General features: G+C 43.0%; 3 protein-coding genes across 3 annotated transcripts; 2 read left to right on the forward strand and 1 right to left on the reverse strand.

The window, feature by feature from the left end:
- Positions 1-6,378, forward strand: gpn1 (GPN-loop GTPase 1). The gene is made up of 14 exons (XM_063007498.1): positions 1-180; positions 761-854; positions 1,047-1,086; positions 1,445-1,511; positions 1,750-1,787; positions 1,876-1,954; positions 2,066-2,160; positions 3,128-3,173; positions 3,602-3,748; positions 3,831-3,913; positions 4,638-4,677; positions 4,785-4,875; positions 5,244-5,351; positions 5,776-6,378. Exons 1-14 carry the CDS (start codon positions 1-3, stop codon positions 5,865-5,867), a joined length of 1,200 nt encoding a protein of 399 aa, XP_062863568.1. The 3' UTR covers positions 5,868-6,378.
- A 4,148-nt stretch (positions 6,379-10,526) lies between these two features.
- On the forward strand, positions 10,527-15,852 carry stmn4l (stathmin-like 4, like). The gene is made up of 7 exons (XM_063006935.1): positions 10,527-10,648; positions 12,166-12,206; positions 12,409-12,507; positions 12,672-12,877; positions 13,491-13,682; positions 14,535-14,552; positions 15,461-15,852. The coding sequence occupies exons 1-7, from the start codon at positions 10,566-10,568 to the stop codon at positions 15,467-15,469; spliced, it is 648 nt and encodes a 215-aa protein (XP_062863005.1). The 5' UTR covers positions 10,527-10,565; the 3' UTR covers positions 15,470-15,852.
- A 606-nt stretch (positions 15,853-16,458) lies between these two features.
- On the reverse strand, positions 16,459-19,473 carry il17a/f1 (interleukin 17a/f1). The gene is made up of 3 exons (XM_063007979.1): positions 19,431-19,473; positions 18,605-18,798; positions 16,459-16,813 (listed from the first exon to the last, which is right to left on the reverse strand). Exons 1-3 carry the CDS (start codon positions 19,455-19,457, stop codon positions 16,576-16,578), a joined length of 459 nt encoding a protein of 152 aa, XP_062864049.1. The 5' UTR covers positions 19,458-19,473; the 3' UTR covers positions 16,459-16,575.
- Positions 19,474-19,757: the final 284 nt, after the last annotated feature.

Genomic DNA, 19,757 nt, shown 5'->3' on the forward strand with positions numbered 1-19,757 from the left:
ATGGCTAGCGCGGCGGCTGCGGGTGACGGAGCTGCTGTGGGAAATGAACACAGTGATGGAGGGAGAGAAAATAATCCTGAAACTAGCACCACACCACCGCGGGGAAGCAGTACAGAACACAAGCCGGTGTGTTTAATAGTGCTGGGAATGGCGGGCTCCGGAAAAACTACTTTCGTTCAGGTACGAACGTTCAGAAGACGTGTTTTTTATCCTACCCGTTTTCTGACAGATCCAGACTCCTGCGGTATGATTGGCTATAAATGTGTGGATGTCAGCTGTCAGCCAATACCAGTGCGCGAGCGCGAGCTGGTAACCAATCAAAATATTAAAAGGGCGGGATTTGTTTCAATACGGGTGGGAAAAATTACATGAGACCAACAGTTACAGTTTAATGGCGTATAAATGACTTACTTACAGAATTAAAGCAGTTATAAGTGTTTACAAAGTTTTTATAATTAACATGTTGAAATATGAGATGTCAAGGCACAACGAGGCAACTAACAGAGTGTCAATTTGGCTGGATTGTGGGTGTCAAAAACTAGCTTCATTGAAATAAATATATGTTTTTAATAGGAGACAAATCTAGCTTGCAGGCAGGCCAGTCTAGTACCTGCACTCCAGTACTACGATGCCAAGCTTCATACTCACAAATTCCATATTAATGTCTATGGGTTTTGGAACAGGATGTCTGAGAAGTTAATGGTCGGGTGTCCACATACTTATGGCTGATGTATTAACATCAGATTGTGGTGTGTTTCAGAGACTGACGGCCTATCTGCACACTAAGAAGAACCAACCGTACGTGATTAACCTGGATCCTGCGGTTCATGAAGTCCCGTTTCCAGCCAACATCGGTAAATATGATCAGTAATCAATAATCATCATTGTTATGCTACACAGTACCAGGATGTTACTTATTAACCGGTAGTGATTGTTGGATTATTAATGGCTTATATTTAATATTTTATTTCTGATATTAATCAGTTTAGATCATCAGAAGTTCTTGAGAAGATGAATGTATGATTGTTGTGCTTCTTTCTTTCCAGATATCAGAGACACGGTGAACTATAAAGAAGTGATGAAGCAGTATCCTTTATACGCTCAGTCTCTCTCTGATTGTCCTGTACCGTTTCTAACCTCTGGGTGGCGCTGCAGTCCAGTGGAGTCTCTGAGCTGCTGCCGGCCTGGCTGGGCGCCTGACAGACACAGTTGGATGTGTGTGAAACAGGGGGAATGTTACACCTGCTGAACAGGGAGGTTTGTAGTTTGTGACCCTGTTTGGCCAGCAGGTGGCACAACAGACATAGGAGTCGTAATAGGGAATTGGAAATGACTAAATTGGGATAAAAAGTGAAGGAAATGCTGTAAACATTATAATAATAATAATAATAATGTTGAAATGACACTAACGTTTCTGTATTGAGGTTCTTTGACTCGGGTTCAGATACGGTTTGGGTCCAAATGGAGGAATCGTCACGTCTTTGAACTTGTTCGCGACGAGGTTTGATCAGGTACTTCCCCAGCATGATTAATGAATGATCTTTATTTTTATTACTGCCATTGCTGATAGGACCACCCTGAAAATGAATGTGGTCCTGGTGGCAGATACCACAGGACTTGTTGAGATGTTCTGTAGGATATTAGGAGGGTGGTTCTAATGTTTTGCATGATGAGTGTAGATCAGTGTGTGTTGGTTGTTGTGATGGATCGTGGAGAACATCATGGTTTCTTCTGGCTTTGCTTCATCAGGTAATGAAGTTTATAGAGAAGAAGCAGCACAATCACCAGTAAGTGACGCTCCTCAGGTTCTCCATCTCTCAGTGTTTGTGGTTCTGGTTTTGGTTCTGGTTCTGGATGGATCTGTTCTGTGTGCAGGTTTGTTCTGATCGACACTCCAGGACAGATTGAAGTTTTTACCTGGTCAGCATCAGGAACCATCATCACAGAAGCTCTGGTACGTACCTATACCCATCTTCATCCACCCTCATCCACCTTCATCCACCCACCTGTTCTGCATGGATTGTTGATGTTATAGATTCATGATGAGATGGATGATGTGTTGCAGGCCTCCACGTTCCCGTGTGTGGTGATGTATGTGATGGACACGTCCCGCAGCGTCAATCCCGTCACCTTCATGTCCAACATGCTGTACGCCTGCAGGTCAGATCCATCTTCATCCAGCCAGTACCAACATGGTGTCATTTATTTAGTGTATAAAATATTCACACCAAAATCACATCATTAAACCAGCTGACATGCTGGAAGGTAGCAAGAACCGCCTGTTTAGTTGCTCTGTATCGCCCCTTAGTGTTTGTAGACTGTAATTGTCAGTGCACAGTCGCCAGCCGACTTTGTCTTCGAGACACTGTGTGTGTGTTCGAAAACCTAGTGAGCTGCCTTGCTGTCTTACTGTCTACACAGGCAGCTGCCTCAGTAGAGAGGATTCTAATAAGTCAGTGACTTAAAAGGCAGGTTATTCGAACGCACTACTTAGACAGCGATTCCATCGGGTTTAGCATTTTGCGTTTAGCATTTAGCATCTCGCCATTAAAACCAATAAACTGAGGTAGCACAGCACGCTAACGTCAATATAACATCTCCCTTCATGTACCGATAACGGTTAAATTTCCTGACAAGCCCGAACTTGCAAATAAAAATCAGTAATATTTTATTTACGTTTGAAAATAACTCCATTCGTTTCTCCGCCCCGTCAGCCATGAATGCTGGGATTGTCTCGATCACTAAGGCAGCGTCGGACGCTCACTCGTTCTTGAGCCAAAATAACATTGAAATAATAAGATGCCTCAGAAGTGAGGATTTTAAGGCATCTAGGATTTCGAACAGCCTCCTTCTCGGGAGCGCAGCACAGGATGATGTAAAATGCTGCCTATGTACACAGCACACTAGCTTTTCCAACACACCCAGAGAGTGCAGGTGCCTGGCAGGCCAGCAGAGGGCGCCACTGTACAACGAATGAATTCCGACCCTTTACCTTTTACTACGAGTTTCCAGTAAATCCTCAGTTCATTCATCATCAGTTCATCTGTTCAGCTTGTGCATGTGAAGCAGTTTGATTCCTGCCGTTGCTTGTTATTGTTCTTGAACATGTTCTTCTTTTTTCCTTCAGCATTCTCTACAAAACCAAACTTCCTTTCATCGTCGTCATGAACAAGGTAAACACAGTTCAGATGTTTTCTACAGCGTGTGGTTTTTATACGTGTGGTTGCAAATTATTCAGTTTGCTCGACCTTCTGCTTTCACATGGTGGTCAGGAGATGCATGGGATGCATGAGTACTCCGACCAGGGATCGAAATTCCCCCAAATATCAATGTGTAAACAACTGTATCATGTTTAAAGATGATTAAAGTCCGTCATCTACAGGCCACTGCTGGTATTACAGGGTAAACATTTATATACTAGTTAGATCAACAGCCTCTCTGGCGCCCCCTACAGGAATCGTTATTGAGATATTTTACTGTTTACTGGCTCACTGGTGCGTCCATATACTTTCTGGTTGATGTTTGTAGGCGTGTAGTAGAAATGCATGATGGGTAAGATCACGAGCAGTTTGGAATGAGAGTGTTGCTCTGTGCTCTGCAGACAGATATAATCGATCACAGATTCGCGGTGGAGTGGATGCAGGACTTCGAGGTGTTCCAGGACGCGCTGAACCAGGAGACGTCGTACGTCAGTAACCTCACCCGCTCCATGAGTCTGGTCCTGGACGAGTTCTACACCAACCTGCGGGTACGTGATGCCACGTTGCCATGGGAACCGCATCAGTACGGGAATGCTGCCGAGCTTCATCAGTGTGTGTGTGTGTGTGCAGGTCGTCGGCGTATCCGCAGTAACAGGCTCAGGTCTGGACGAGCTCTTCGTTCAGGTCGCAGATGCTGCTAAAGAATATGAGACGTGAGTACTACTTCCACCAAACTGCCAGCCTGAGCTGAGCGCCCGTGTTCGAGATGGTACCAGGATGCCCTGTAGCACGACCCCACTCACATGGTACAGAGGAGGTACCACAGAACCTAATTTCAAAAGTATGTGGACACCTGAACAGGTGCTTTTTAGGCAGCCACTCGCAGTAGGTAACTTGGGTTCTTTTTTAGTGGCAGCAGTTTAGGGAAGGTCCTTGTCTGTTCCTCGAGACCTTAAACAGCTTTGGGATGAATCGGAACTTTGTTTGTGAGCCAGGACTTTAATCAAAGCGACTTACAGTACTGTGACGGTGTACAGTCCAAGCAATTGTGGGTTAGGGGCCTTGCTCAGGGGCCCGACAGTGGTGGCAGCTGGGCTTGAACCTGCAAAGTTCTGATTACTAGTCCGGTACCTTAACCGCTGAGCTATCACTGCCCCACAGAAACAGAAACGTACGCTATGTGACCAAAAGTATTTGGACGCATGAGCTTGAGCCTCTGTGTGATCTTCTAACAAGACTGTGGGAATTTGTGCCTATTAAAAATCTGACAGTGTTAGTATGGCTGGGCGCTGATGCTCAGTCGGTGTTCCGGTTCATCCCAGAGCTGTGTGCAGGACGCTGGGAGAGGAAAGGTGGTGTCTGTCCGTCCGGTGTGTGATGGCTGTGTGTGTGTGTGTGTGTGTGTGTGTGTGTGTGTGTGTGTGTGTGTGTGTGTAGGGAGTACCGCCCTGAATACGAGCGCCTGCACCGTGAGCTGGTGAGTACCTGCACTTGCCACGCCCAGCTATACCATGATCATGTGACCTGGGTTTGCTTTGATTCACTCTTGATTGATGCCTTTGATGTTGGGATGCTGGTCGACAGGCCGACGCCCAGAGCAGGAAACAGCAGGAGCAGCTGGAGCGCCTCCGGAGGGACATGGGCGAGGTTTCCATGGAAACGGGGGTGAAGACGGGTACGCTCGGCGGGCACTGTATTAGGAACGCCTGTGGGTGGGTATACAATTACTGACTGTAGCGCATCTGTTGCTGCGCAGCACGACGTTCTGTGTGTGTGTGTGTGTGTGTGTGTGTGTAGCAGGTGCAGCAGTGTTGTTGGGATTTGACCTCTTTATTAAGAACACATGCTCTGTTATAATCCCAGCAACACTGCTGCACCTGCTGCACTCGTACCAGGTCGTACCAGACCCACACGCAGTACCACATGGACTACAGTCAGTCATTGTATACCCACAGCCTTGAACGCACATTAAAGCGTAAAAGCAGCGCGGAACACGACTGTGGGGATTTTTCACACCGTTGTTCCACTTGTGTTCCTCTGCAGGGGTTCCTGACCTGCTCGGCCCCAGCGACCTCATCCTCACCCGGGGGAACCCAGACGAGGAGGAGGAGGAGGAGATGGACAGCGACACGGATGACATCGATCACCAGGGTAAATAATGCTGTACATACTGCTGGAATTTGGAACATGACTGTAGGGATTCGCCCACAAGAGCATTAGTGAGGTCTGGGCTTCATCTCACTGGTGTTCCATAAGGTTTAGGTCCAGTATCGTCATGGACGGGGCACTCCCTAAACTGTTTGCTACACAATCAGAAGTGCATGATTTTCCTTCGCCTGAATCAAACTGCTCCTGAGTCCAGTGTTGGTGTGCTTTACACCCTCTCCCTTCAGACGGTGGTGCATCTGTGCATCACTGCTGAGCCGTTGTTGCTCTTAGCGCCTTAACCCGAGCGTGCCGACGCTCCTCAGTACCCGTCATTCTTCCCTGTGTGTTTCTCTGTATACACGTTGAGGCCGTAACAGGCTCCGCTCCGTGTTCCGTCTGTAACGAACGTCGTCTTTGTCCCCCACAGTGACGGAGGAGAGTAAAGAGGGCGTGGCCTTCGGGAACTTCCTGAACGAGAGGAAGCAACTCGTCCAGGAGCGCAACATGAAGTCTCAGTGACGCCTGCTGGAGGGACCGACCGTGGCTCCTCACCCTCCTGGCCCCCGCTTATTAGCTTATACGCTACACGACCAAAAGTATTCGGACACCCGTTTCAAAAGCAAGCAGTGTTAACACAGAGCGAGTATTATTGGCTGCTGGAGATCTTAAGGCTGGTCTTCTGGAAGATTTCGGAGTGTGTCTGTGGGGATTTGTGCCCGTCGAAAGACGACAGCATTTACTTTATAGAGCTCAAGCTGGAACATGAAAGGTCCTTCCCTAAACTGTTGCTGTGACATCAGAAGCATGTGATTTCCTTGATAATAGATTTATTACACCTGTTCTTGCTGTAACGTACACATTTAAGAATTACAGGGGGTGTCCGAATACTTTTAGTTTTCTATATAGTGTATCTCTCTTCGATGCGCTAACAGGACGGCGCTTCTGCTCGCAGCTCAGAAATGTCTGGATTGTTAAATAAATAAATAAATAAATAAATAAATAAATAAAGGAGTATTTTTATAGAAACGGAGCAGCCGGTGTGAGAGGATTCATTCAGCACGTCGTGATGAGTCGTGTGTGTGTGTGTCTGTGTGTGTGTGTGTGTGACTGTATGTGAGAGTGTGAGTGTATGTGAAAGTGTGTGTGTGTGTGAGTGTATGTGAGAGTGTGTGTCTGTGTGTGTGAGTGTGTGTGTGTGAGTGTATGTGAGAGTGTGCGTGTGTGTGTGTGAGAGTGTGCGTGAGAGTGAGTGTGCGTGTGTGTGTGACCCTCCGTGCTCTTCATGTGTGAACAGTTCTGCCCCACACTCGGGTGGAACAGTGGAACACTCCGCCCCCGTCCCTCGATATCCAGAGCTGATATTTTCACACCCGGCCTCGCCGAGCCGAGATGAATGGGAATCTGTCGAGATGTATCCGCCGCCCACCGGAGGAGGCCGAGCCGAGCGAGACAGACGGAGGAGGAAAATGCCGTGACATTTATTTATTCTTCTCTCCTCATTCAGCACGACTCGATCGTGTGAATCATCCGCCGCTTCTCTGCTCGGTATGAGGGATTCATTATCTTAACCAAGCTTCAGATCTTCTGAGATGCTTCAAACTAACTGAAGCTCTTTTATTGTGGACCTGGGTAAGATCGGCTGTGCTACCAGCCGGCCAGGCGTCCACACGGACATGTCTGCCTGTTTTTCTCCCGATCTAGTTGCATCCAATAAATAAATTGCATTTCTCTTCCACTGTACAGCTGCAGACCTTCACTCCGACTTTGCATACGGTTCATACGGAGACCCGTATAGCGCACGGAGAGTCATGCAGCGATCCCCCTCTGATGCAGCGCCATCGAGCAGCCAGCAGAGGGTGTAACTGCAGCAGTTATTAGGGATACGTGTAGCGGAGCTGAGATTCGAACCCATGCATGCTGGCATGTTTTAGTGCTGTGCCACATTCTTTTGGTTGAAGGTAAAAGAGGAAGAGGACGGACAGCGACAAAATCCATGTGCACAATTAGACGAACAATAAATGAGCCACATGGTGGCCACCGTAAACAGGTCTTTATCTGTTAAATATCTACGTAACGGGTTCTGCCACGCCCACTGGGACCTGATTGGTGCCTGAGTAAATGAGGCCGTGGATGTGAATTAGTTCTGCAAGTGCTCATGGGTAATTTTACCGTGCACAAAGTTCCTCTGGGGTTCCAACACAACAAATCTGACTTTATAATCTCGCTTTGTGCACAGTCATGTGGGGAAAAGGACCTTCCCTAAAGTGTTGTAGATGTCGTGATGCTCTCTCTGTGGTTCGGTGGAATCCTGCTGCTTCATTTATTCAGGCTGATTTATTTCAGTGACGCTCTTGTGATTTTGTAGCTTCTTCACACCGCTGGAAAGGTTTAATGTGTTCCCTCTGCTGCAGAGGTTCACCTGCATTACTGTGTGTGTGTGTGTGTGTGTGTGCACACTGTGGCCTCATCTGATTGGCTGATGATGACATCACAGCTGAGTGTGTGGTGATGAGGTCGGTTCTCCCTGCAGCCTCATTGTTTCTCTCTCTCTCTCACCCCCCCCCCCTCGCCCCCCCAGGAGGTGGTGTTTGGGGGTTTTGGGGGGGATTGTGTTACCCTCTCATCCCTCTGCTCATCCTCATCTCCTCCATCCCTCTCACCTCATCCACATGACATCATCCATCCAGCATGAGGAGAATATTCGATGAGGTGTGTGTGTGTGAGTGCGCGTGTGTGTGTGAGTGTGTGTGAGTGTGTGTGTGTGTGTGTGCGCATGTGTGAGCACCACCACCACCAGCAGAGGAAGGAACACCACGTCCTCCTCCTCCTCGTCTCCTGCCCCCTGTGTTAGGTGTGTGGAACAGGGTGTTCTGTGAAGCGTGCTGCAGGGTGCGCTCCACTGAGAGCCGTGACCCCGGGGTCCAATCTAAACGACGCGATCCCTGCAGTCCTGTTACATCAGCCTCAACACCGGTTCCTCTGTGCACACTGCAGGGAACGCAGCATGGTCCAGGGTGTGGCCCCTGTGGGGAGCGCAGTATCACCCGCCATGCATTTAGGAGGGGGTCTGCTTTATTTTAATGTGTGCTTTAAAATGCAGCGTAACATGTTTATAATAATAATAATAATAATTAATAATATTATAATAATAATAAATATAATCATTAATAATAATACTACTAATAAGAAATATAATAATAATAATAATTAATAATTATAATAATAATAATATTATAATAATAATAAATATAATAATTAATAATACTACTAATAATAAATAAAATAATAATAATAATGTAATAGTAAAATAATAATAATAAATATAATAATAATATAATAATAATAATAGAAATAATAATTATATTAATAAAAATAATAAAATGATAAAAATATAATAATAATAATAATAAAATAATAAAAATATAATAATAATAATAATAGTAATAATAAAATATATATATATATATATATATATAAAATAATAATAGTTATAATAATAATAAAATAGTAAATATAATGACAATTATAATAAAAGTAATTTATATTAACGTTTTACAAAATATATAATTTTAATAAAATACAAATATTTACATTTAAGAAAATAAAATGTTAAAATAAAAAAAGAATAAAATAAAGCTGAGATAAAGAAATGGGTGAGTGGTGCTATCACACTTGGCAGAGACTGGTTCAGAGACTGGGTAGAGCCTGGGCATGGCAGATGGCAGGTTGGCAGTGAAACAGACTGTACAGGATGCGTTGGCATCGTTACTGTGCCACACACTCATGATTCAGTAGAATAAAGATCAGGATGAAACATCCTCACTCTGTATATTTAGATCTGACATTTAAGATCCCAACTCAGCCGGACTCGACCGGTTCCTCCAGCAGGACTCAAGAAACACGAGCTGCTCCGTGCTGGAATGTGGGAGGTTTGAACCCGGGTATACAGGCTGCTTTATCTGTGCAGCACCCACACTACTGTAGTTCTAGCACTAATCTAAAATAATGCCGTGCTCAGCATAAATACAGACCCACGTCTCTGCTCTGTGAGGAGTTTGGTATGTTCTCACATGTGGACACTGTATAGGTGTATGCACATACACATGCAGAAGGTGGATTGGTTGTTTTCAATCACACATACTATTGTGTGATGCTTTTTCATACATTGGTTTCCTATTTGTATCCCTGCCATGCATTCAGTGTGTTTGGGTGGTGCAGGAACCACTGCAACCCTGACCAGGATGAACCACTACTGCTGTCTTACACTATACTGCCAAAAGTATGTGGACACCCGATCATGAGCAAACGGTCTATAAAGCTTCTCACAAGACAAGTCTCAGTCGGTGTTCCGGTTCATCCCAGAGCTGTTGAGTGGAGCTGAGCTCAGGGCTCTGTGCAGGACGCTGGGGTTTCTCCTCATGCTGGAACAGAAAAGGGCCTTCCCTAAACTGTTGCTGCAAAGTTGATTCATTACACCTTTTTGTTGGATTTTGTCAGAAACTTATGAATTAATTCCAGAAAAAATTTGAAATAATCTCAATTAAAAAAGTAATAATAAAAATAACAATAAATATAATAATATTAATAATAATAATAATAAATATAATAATAATATAATATTAATAATAATAACAAAACAAAACAAATTTGAATAATAATAATAACAATAAATATAATAATCTAAATAATAATTATAATAATAAATTCATTAATAATATATTCAATAATAATAATGTAAATAATAACAATAATAATTATAATTAATAATATTAATAAATAATAATTTTAAAACTAAATAAATAATAATGATAGTAATTTAAATAATAATAATAATTAATAAAGAATAAACGTTTTCAATATTTTTTATTATTAATTAGCTAAATAAATATAATATACATGGTGTGATGTACATGTGTGATCCACCCTCCACTAGATCTGTCCTAAGTTAAAATGCTAACATTATATTTTATATTAGATATATATGTTTATAATTTATATCTTTATTACATGAACCTGTGCAGATTTTTAGCTCTCAGATGATTTAAATTAAAGTGTTTGAGCTCTGTAAGAACAAGCTGGTATGTAAATGATTGCAGCTCCACTAACAAAGAGTTAAACACCCCCATCATCCCTCAGCCAATCAGAGAGCTGCATCCCTGTCCACCAATCAGAGAGCAGGGAGGTGATGTCATGCTTTAAAGAGCAGAAGTGGTGCTGATGCTGCGCAGATCACACAGCAGCAGCAGCAGCTCAGAGAGGAGAGAGCATCCTGCAGGTCCTCCCCTACCCCCCGAATACAGGTAAGGGTTTATCACACACACACACACACGCACACACTCATGGACTGGGAACACTGGTTCATGTAAGCTGAATAATCATGCACGTTATAAAGCGTGCAGGTCTGGAGCTGAAGTAAGCGCTGCACGAAGGTTGAAGGTTGGTGAAGGTTCTATCCATGCATGTAAACAATGTGCATGCAGTGCATGACATCACCCACAATGACGTCACGGGGGACCAAGAGCTGGAACTGCAGAACCAGTTAAATAAACCAGTTAAACACTGAATGCAGTAAAAGGGCAGAAATGTGCAGCATTTATGTAAATGATTTATAATCTGCTGAGTAAGAAGATGAAAGAATTTGTGCGTTTGTACAGGATCAGAAGTTCAGGTCAGAAATCTGTGATATTATTTTTATTGATTTTTTGTTGAAATAAATTCTGCATTATACACACAAATGCATTATTATGTTCATAATCAGCTGAAGTGAAGTGAGTCGTGTAAATCATTAGGAATTATTTTAAGAATCGGTTGTTTGAGCGCTGAACCACCTCTGCAGAAATGATAAATGTGATTAGATGTTTGGTGATGTGATTTTAGCAGCTGTATAGTGATGCTTTTATGTATTTGGTGCAGACGTGTGAGTGAGTGTGTGTGTGTGTGTGTGTGTGTGAGTGAGTGTGTGTGTGTGTGTGTGTGTGTGTGTGTGTGTGTGTGTGTGTGTGTGGGTATGAGGTGCGAGTGGGATGGTGAATGTGGAGGCACAGTGAAAGAGAACAGAACAGTGTAGGAGAATTCATTACTATTATTATATTATATTTATTATTATTATTATATTTATTATTATTATTATATTTATTAATATATATTTTTATTATTATTATGATGATGATGATGATGAATATTTAACCCTATGCAGCCTTCTGATCCTTGTGTAACAGAGTCTGAACTCACCGCCATCAGTCCTTATATTAATACCCACAATAACACCAGTGCTGCTGTACCAGTGTTTATATTTGCAGTATCTAGTATGACAGTTATGACTGAATACAATTTAAGCAATTGAAGGTTAAGGGCCTTGATCAGGGGCCCAATGTTGGCAACTTGGTGGTGATGGTGGGGCTTGAATCTGCAACTTTCTGCCACAGTAGTGTTTATTAGTGTTTAGTGGTGTCACACTGTGGTAAAAAATCTATTGACTGTACTCTAAAAAACTGACAAGGTCATTTATATAATGACATCATCAGTTTGTAATGACATCATCTAGGTTCTGATTACATCATATAGTTTTTCTGAATTACATAATTTCTTTTTTGTAATGACATCATCTGTTTCTATAATGACATCATGACATCATCTGTTTCTATAATGACATCTCAGTTTCTAGTGACATCATGTCAGTTTTTAAAAACATGATGAAGATGATAATAAAGATGATGATGATGATAATAATGATGATGAAGATGTTGAGGTTGATGGTGATAATAAAGATGAAGATATGATGAAGATGATGCTGATGATGTGTTTCATGTCTCCTCAGGCTGAGTACAGACCCCCTCAGAGGAACGATGACTCTCACAGGTAGGAGGTTCCACCATCTTCCTCCTCACAATTCACAAAGATCAGAACATTATTTCTGTAATAAATCACTGGTGCTCTGGTCCTTCCTGCTCGTTTTGGGAACCGTTTGTTCTTGATGTACCCGCGGATTATTCATGCTCACGGTCGTCATGGTAACACTGAATGATCTAATAACATGGATCTGCTGTGTGTGTCGGTACAGCGTACAGAGAGAAGATGAAGGAGCTTCCCCTGGTGTCCCTCCTCTGCTCCTGCGTCCTACCACAGCCTACAGAGAAGCCCAGCAAGAAATCCCACCAAGGTAACTAACACTCACTGAGCACTTTATTAGGAACACCTGTAGACCTGGATCAGTCATGTGATCATTCAGTCATGGAGCAGCGTTCTGTGATCACGCCGTCCTCGTTTCTTCATCTCCTCCTCTCTCCTCCTCTGTTCACCTCCTCCTCTCCGCTCTGTGTGTAGGTGTGGTGGATCTGAACCTGTGCCTTATCAAAGACATGGAGGTGATCGAGCTGAACAAGCGCTCCTCGGGTCAGGCCTTCGAGGTCATCCTGAGACCGCCGTCGTTCGACGGGCAGAGGGAGTTCAATCCCCCCATGCCCCCCCGCAGAGACCCCTCGCTGGAGGAGATCCAGAAGAAACTGGACGCTGCTGAGGAGAGACGAAAGGTCAGAGTTCTGTTCCACACACACTTGGTACGATCCTCTATTTTTCTCCCGAGTCCTTACACAGCGCCGAAGACCCCGCCCACGTTTAGTCCTGTCTTTTCCCACGCAGCAGACTAGTTGCCGATTTTGCCCACTAGAGGGCGCAGTGGAGGAAACTTTGCAGCACTAGTGGTGATGTAAACACCTAATGCATGACAGGCTACAATGCCAACAATTAAGGTTAGGGGCCCGGCTCATGGGGCCACCAGTGGCGAAATGTAAGTCCTGGGGCTTCAACCAAAACCAAAAAAAATTTAAGTCTCACTGGTGCCACTGGAGTCTCACTGGTGCCACTGGAATGATACATTGGCTGTGTCTGATGGAGGGAAGGCCGAATGAGGTGTAACAGAATTCGGAGAGAGGAGGGTGTTCCTCTGTACATTCTCTCTGTAAGAATCCGCCACTGACCCGAGGAGCAGGAGAGGATGTCGTGCATCCAGAAGAGGGCGCCAGACTTTGTGACTTTCCAAAATTAGAACAAATTTAAGACGTTTGTTTAGTTTTTAGGAAACACATTTTTGGGATTTTTGGGTAGCGATTGACGCCGATGTTTGGTGTTTCTGCCGTTCCTCAGTGTCAGGAAGCAGAACTCCTGAAGCACTTGGCCGAGAAGAGGGAGCACGAGCGCGAGGTGGCTCAGAAAGCGCTGGACGAGCAAAACAACTTCATCAAGACGGCCAAAGAGAAACTGGAACAGAAAATGGAGACCAACAAGGAGAACAGGAAAGCTCACATCGCCGCCATGCTGGGACGTCTGCAGGAGAAGGTGGGTCCTATTGCTAATGTCCTGGTGCTGTAGTTGTGTGATAGGCTAGCTCAGGAAAAGGTGCTAAATGTTGTAGGAGACTCCAGTAATGTCCAGACAAGCTCATGGCCGGGTGTTGTTGAGGTCACTAATCTAAATCTAATCTATACTGAATCAATGTGACCCCAATTGGACCTTTGGTAGATCAGTTAGCATCCCCCAATACAGCAGGTTGATCTACAGCTCATAAAGAGGTGGTGGCTGGCTGGGCATGTTTTAAACGAAGCACATGCTCGCCCTCGCCCCCATCCTCACCCTCGTCCTCGCCCCCATCCTCACCCTCGTCCTCGCCCCCATCCTCACCCTTGTCCTCGCCCCCATCCTCACCCTCGTCCTCGCCCCCATCCTCGCCCTCGTCCTCGCCCCCATCCTCGCCCCCATCCTCACCCTTGCCCTTACCCTCGCTTGTTGTGTGATAACAAGATGCAACAGATCTGATTTTGTAAAGTGTAAAATGGGAATAGAATGAAAATCCTCTAACAGTGTTTACATTTACATGCTTTGCACATCTGGATTTTATCCCAGTCGTCATGGCAGATCCCCAAAGCTCTGTCTGATCAGATGAGGTTTAAGTCTGGGCTCTGGATGGTCCACTTTAGGACATTTAGAGACTCTAAGACGGCCCCTGAAGCCGCTGTAGGATTGTTTTAGCTGTATGATTGGGTTCATTGTTGAAGTTAAAGAGGAGTAAGCTTCAGGATTATAGGATTATAGGATCAAGCTTCAGGATCTGATCACATTTGTACACGCTAACGTCTGTGTTTGTGTCTATAGCGTGATATTAAGCATGTTCTCTTTGTTTGTGTGTTGCAGGAGAAGCATGCCGAGGAGGTGAGGAACACTAAAGCACATCTGGAGCCGGACTGGCTGTAGAACTGTGTGTTAATCGTTGATGTGCTTCTGCTGCCCCCTGTTATCATGGTTCTGTAGGGCTTTGGTTAGGGTTAGGGTTACCCAGCGGAAATGTCTTTGGAGTTTTGGAATTATGTTCTATTCATAACTGCGCACCAAAATCCGAAGTTTGACCTATCACTTTGGTGCTGGGAGTGGTTGCCAGGTCACTGATTATCCTTCCTGATTCTTCACAATACATTAAAGTAATTCTACATGACAATATAGAAGCAGAGGTCATGCAGGGTGTGTCTTCTTCTACACCCTTCTTCATGTTCACCCCATATTCCTGCATATCAGCCACAATACACGACGTTTTAAAACTACTGTATTTAGTAAAGCAACGTGTGTAGTTATATCTGGCAACCCTGATCACAGCTGCACTTACAGAAGTGAAGCTGAATGACTTTTATGATATACATTGATTTATATGATATATATTGTTTGCGGATTTGATACGATTCCGTGATGAGCTACAGCTTTAGTAAACTGAATGTTAATTTGTTCACCCCTGTGCTGAGCCATTAGCTGATTGGTTGTTGGTTGTGATAGTTGTGCATGATTCGATGGTTACAGAGCTGAAGTGATTGTGATTGTGTGTATCAGACTCTAGTGTGTGTTAATCCCGGTGTTACTGTTGTGTGTGTATCAGACTGTAGTGTGTGTTTATCCCGGTGTTACTGTTGTGTGTTCTGATGCTCGGGCGACCTGATAAAGTGTTTTAACCTCAGTTCAGTGTGTGTATGTGTGGTTTTATTGTGTCTCTGCGTGGATTTTAATCTGTGGATATTTAAGTGTGTGTGTGTGTTTCTGTTTCTGCTGCTAATCAGATCATGTGTATCTCACAGGTTCCTTGAGGAGCCCCATCATGGTGCGTGCTGAACGTTCCTGACCTTCTCAGCACACCTCTGGATCTGAGGTGATGAAGCTTGTTTAGTGCTGGACTCTTGATAATCCTGATCTTCATTCCGGTGCTTCAGAACCGCCGCGAGAAACGTTACGGACTGAGACTGAAGCATCGCTGACCTGTTCAGAGGAGCCAACAGTGCCAAACCTGTGTGTGTGTGTGTGTGTGTGTGTTATCATTAAAGCCAGAGCTCCGGCGCTGGTGTGTGGAACAGCGCCTCCATGATCAGCTGGTTTCTGATGTGGCTTTTCAATCTGCTGTACAGAAATTATTATTAATATTATTAATCTATTTTAGAAGTGAAGAGCATTAAAGAGCGACCGTGTGCTTCAATTTCTGCTTCTTATTTATTTTTACATCATTTCTGTCTCATTGCCAACAGTGTAAACATTTAACTTACACTGTATGACCAAAAGTATGTAGACACCTGAACATGAGCTTGTGGATGTCATGAAGATCTCCAAATATTTAATGGAGGATGTAATTGGCTGTTCCAGCAGGACAACGACCCAAAACAACCATCAGACATCAACCCTTGAGAATATGTGGACTGTACTGGAAAGGTTGCTGGTTTAAGCCCCACCATTGGGACCTGCCAGTGTTTCACACCTAAGGAGAGACCTCAACCCTTAATTAAGTTCCTGGAAACGGTTGTGCCCAAATAAAAAAAATTAAAGTAAAGTGGATCAAAGATCTGACCAGAGTTCCACCAGAAGCTTGTAGATGGTTTCCAAAAGCATTTAATGGAGTAAACAGACATAAAATCATTAAATTAAAGATACAGATGAGAGAGCAGAGATCTGTGATGGATTTTACTGATCTATCATGATGATGCTTTTCCGTAACTTTGGTTTCAAACCCAAAAAAGTAAAATTCAAACCATAATTTAATTCATGTTTATTTCTCAGACACATCAGTGAATAAATAACAGATCTAACAAACACGTCCACTGTGTGTTAAATCCACCATGAACTAATAAATACAAACAGAATTGTGTGTAATAATAATAAATAATAATAATAATGAATAAATAATAAATAAACGTCCACCAGAGGCTCAGACTTGCTGGACGTACGGCTGGATGCACGTGCACCCCACGGCGATGGTTTTTAATTCCATTCTGAAGTAAATGTTGTTCTTCACGTCGGAGACTCGGTACAGGACCGGGATCTGTCTGTAGATAAGCCTGGATTCCACCTCCATGGTCTCTTCACCCGTCCTGTTCAAACAGCCCTTCAGTAAACACTGAGCCTCCGACAGGTCCTCCGGGATGCGGTTCTTATCGTGACTCGTCCTGCAAACAGAGAGATGATGAAGAAATCAGGAAAAACAACAACAACCTAGATATGGATTCATTTATGAATCATTAATCTGATTTTTAATAATCAGTGATGTTCTTTTAAAGCTAAACCCCAGCACATCCAGTGTTCCCAACACTCCCGACACAATTAGAGCAACGAAATACACAATAAAACAATTATTATAATGTTATAATTATAATCCTTGTATTAGGAAGCGTGGTGAGGAAGAGTCAGGAGAAAAACTAAAGAAACAGTAAATAGTACAAGGTCGAGAGCTTAGAGATGAAGGATGGATAATAGAGGATTAACAGTAGCCAGAATCAGAATTGTTTTATTTGTTAATTAATTAACTAACTAATTTATTTCTTTATGTATTTCTTTATGTATTTATTTATGTATTTATTTCTTTATTTTACTTCACATATATTAACATGAGGTGGTTCCTTCGTGGTTCTTGAACCTTAAAAAGTTCCTGTGCTTGACTCTCACTTCACAATCACTTAATAAAATAATAAAATAAGTGAAATTTAGATAAATGAAAACCTGTTGTTTTATTAACCTTATAAACTTTTATTTTATTGTGAGTTTGCTGCTGGCAATTTCTAAAATATCACGCTAGTTAGCTTACTCAGCTAGCGGAGCTAATCGGTTAGCCACAAAGCTAACTAACTAACAGTGTGTGTAGTTAATAAGTTAGTGTGTGTGTGTGTGTGTGTGTGTTGTAAACAAGGAAGCTACTAGTAGTAATAAGGAAAGAATAACAGTAATGCTAACGGAGATGCTAAAGTAGATCTATATGCTCTGTTCTTAAAATTGAAATGAAAATTAATCAATTTAGTCATGACAGGTAATTCTGTCAGTTCTGAATAGTTGGTGTAAATGTGGAGTTTGTACAGAATAAATAATGTTATTTTAATGAAGCTAGCTAGCTCAGAACAGGTCATGTACACTATATAGCACAAACACACTCCTTACTAACAGATGTATAAAACACATAATATATAATAAATAATATGCTTTCAAGTGTGTGGCAACAGTTTAGTGAAGGTCCTTTACTGTTACAGCATGCGAAGTCCATAAAGCCCTATTAAACACTTTAGGGATGAACTGGAACATCGACTACAAGCCAGGTATTATTATTTACCATCAGTGCTGGATCTCAGTTGGTTGCCCACATACTGGCTACAGGATCCATAAAGAACTCTTTAAGGTAAAGTTTTACTAAGAATCTCTTCAGTAAAAGTGCAAAATATTATTTATTTATTTATTTTGTTTGCTAACTGGTTAGAAACCCTGTTCCAGAAAAAGTTGGGACATGCAATTAAAATCAGAAAACAATGCTCAATCATAACAATCGTCCGTTTTAAATCTTTGCTTTGTCCCAACTGTTTTGAAGCATGTGACAGCCATCGAAGTTTATAAAAAAGAAAAGAGCAGATTTATTAAGTGAATGTGTTTTTGTGTGTGTGTGTGTGTGTGTGTGTTTATACTGTTTATAATAAATTGGTCAAAAAGGATTCGCAAACCATTTCAATCTGTCCCAACTTTTTTGGAATGATTGTATGTGGTATTTAAATTGCCGTTAGAGACATGAGCATATTCAGTATCATATAAAATGTTAAAAGCTGCACATTATTTTCTTTATTTATCATAATTATTAGGACATCAGTTGGTACTGGATGCTGGTGTAGAGTGTTTAAAATGTTGATGTATTGATCATCTATCTGTGGTTGTGAATGATGGACGTGTGATGCTGATGTGTGATGCTGATGTGTGGTACTTACGTGTATTTCCATGGCGATATGGAGTTGCTGTTGATTGGACGGACGGCCCGGGCTGGGTTTTTGATCTGAGGATCCAGGATCACGTAGTAGGATGGAGACGTGTTGTTAGGTTTGTCCCGAGTGGTGTTGTGATGAGCGGCTTTCGGAGGGGCGAGGTGGGCACCCATCGTACACGTCGCCATCATGTACAGCACCTGAGGAGATGAGAAGAGTGACGTTTATTTATTAATAAGAGTGAATATTTCTGAATTTAATAAGTATCCAGACATTTCAGTTCAAAACCGTGGGCATTGGTATGGTGGCACCACCACCCTTGACTATTTTGGGAAGGCTCTCTACAAGATTCTGGAGTGTACCTGTAGGGACTAATGCGTATTTGGTCCAAGGAAAACATGTAAGCTCAGGCATCCATGCTGATGGTCACGAACAAGGTCTTGCTCACAGTCAACATTCCAAATCATCCCAGTGCTTTTAAACAGACTAAAAAGGTTAAAGGTCAGGGCTCTGTATAGTTTCTCATTAACCTTGGAACATACTGAAGGAGAGGGAAACAGCCTTCCCCAAACTGTTGGCACATAAACCAGTGCACCTTAAATTCTGACCAGTGCACCTTTAATAGCACCAGGACTCATTGTTACATCATGACTGACCACTAAAACATATCAAATCAACCTCAAAACAATAAGAAACCAGGTTTAATGATGAAATAAAGAAGCAGAACGAGTCCCTGCAACCACAGTATTATAAAATGCTGCTCATTTAGTGAGCGATCTATCATTAAACCACCACACGACGTTTGTGTCTGTAATTCTTTATAAAAACTCACCGTGAGAAGCGTGAAGTTCAGAGCCATGGTGTCTCAGTCGCTGGTGTTTGTACCAGCTCTGCAGGGCCTTGTGCTTTATATAGTGCCGACGGTGCAGGAGTGCAGTGGGGGTGTGCTGAGCGTTTCCTCTGGTGAACACGGTTTCCTTTCATGTTTTAATCATAAGACCTCAAAAAAAAATCCAGCCAGGCGTCACCGATCTGATGAGTCTACAAAATCTGCTCCTTAACCCCAATACTGCTTAATTTTATTTTATTTAATCAGCACTTAAATTACGGTGCACAAGTGGAGGAGAGAGCGCACTGTCAAGGGGGAACCTATTTCACC

This window comes from Trichomycterus rosablanca, chromosome 13 (assembly GCF_030014385.1).
Source record: "Trichomycterus rosablanca isolate fTriRos1 chromosome 13, fTriRos1.hap1, whole genome shotgun sequence".
Classification (NCBI taxonomy): domain Eukaryota; kingdom Metazoa; phylum Chordata; class Actinopteri; order Siluriformes; family Trichomycteridae; genus Trichomycterus; species Trichomycterus rosablanca.

Excerpts from the sequence above, each read along its gene's own strand:
- gpn1 (XM_063007498.1), top strand. The coding sequence starts at position 1 with ATGGCTAGCGCGGCGGCTGCGGGTGACGGAGCTGCTGTGGGAAATGAA. Across the intron at positions 1,512-1,749 it reads TCGCGACGAGGTTTGATCAG|GTAATGAAGTTTATAGAGAA; the intron begins GTACTTCCCCAG and ends TTGCTTCATCAG. Across the intron at positions 1,788-1,875 it reads AAGAAGCAGCACAATCACCA|GTTTGTTCTGATCGACACTC; the intron begins GTAAGTGACGCT and ends TTCTGTGTGCAG.
- stmn4l (XM_063006935.1), top strand. The coding sequence starts at position 10,566 with ATGCTGCGCAGATCACACAGCAGCAGCAGCAGCTCAGAGAGGAGAGAG. Across the intron at positions 12,508-12,671 it reads CAGCAAGAAATCCCACCAAG|GTGTGGTGGATCTGAACCTG; the intron begins GTAACTAACACT and ends CTCTGTGTGTAG. Across the intron at positions 12,878-13,490 it reads CTGCTGAGGAGAGACGAAAG|TGTCAGGAAGCAGAACTCCT; the intron begins GTCAGAGTTCTG and ends GCCGTTCCTCAG.
- il17a/f1 (XM_063007979.1), bottom strand. The coding sequence starts at position 19,457 with ATGGCTCTGAACTTCACGCTTCTCACG. Across the intron at positions 18,799-19,430 it reads TGAACTTCACGCTTCTCACG|GTGCTGTACATGATGGCGAC; the intron begins GTGAGTTTTTAT and ends TCATCTCCTCAG. Across the intron at positions 16,814-18,604 it reads ATATCGCCATGGAAATACAC|GACGAGTCACGATAAGAACC; the intron begins GTAAGTACCACA and ends CTCTGTTTGCAG.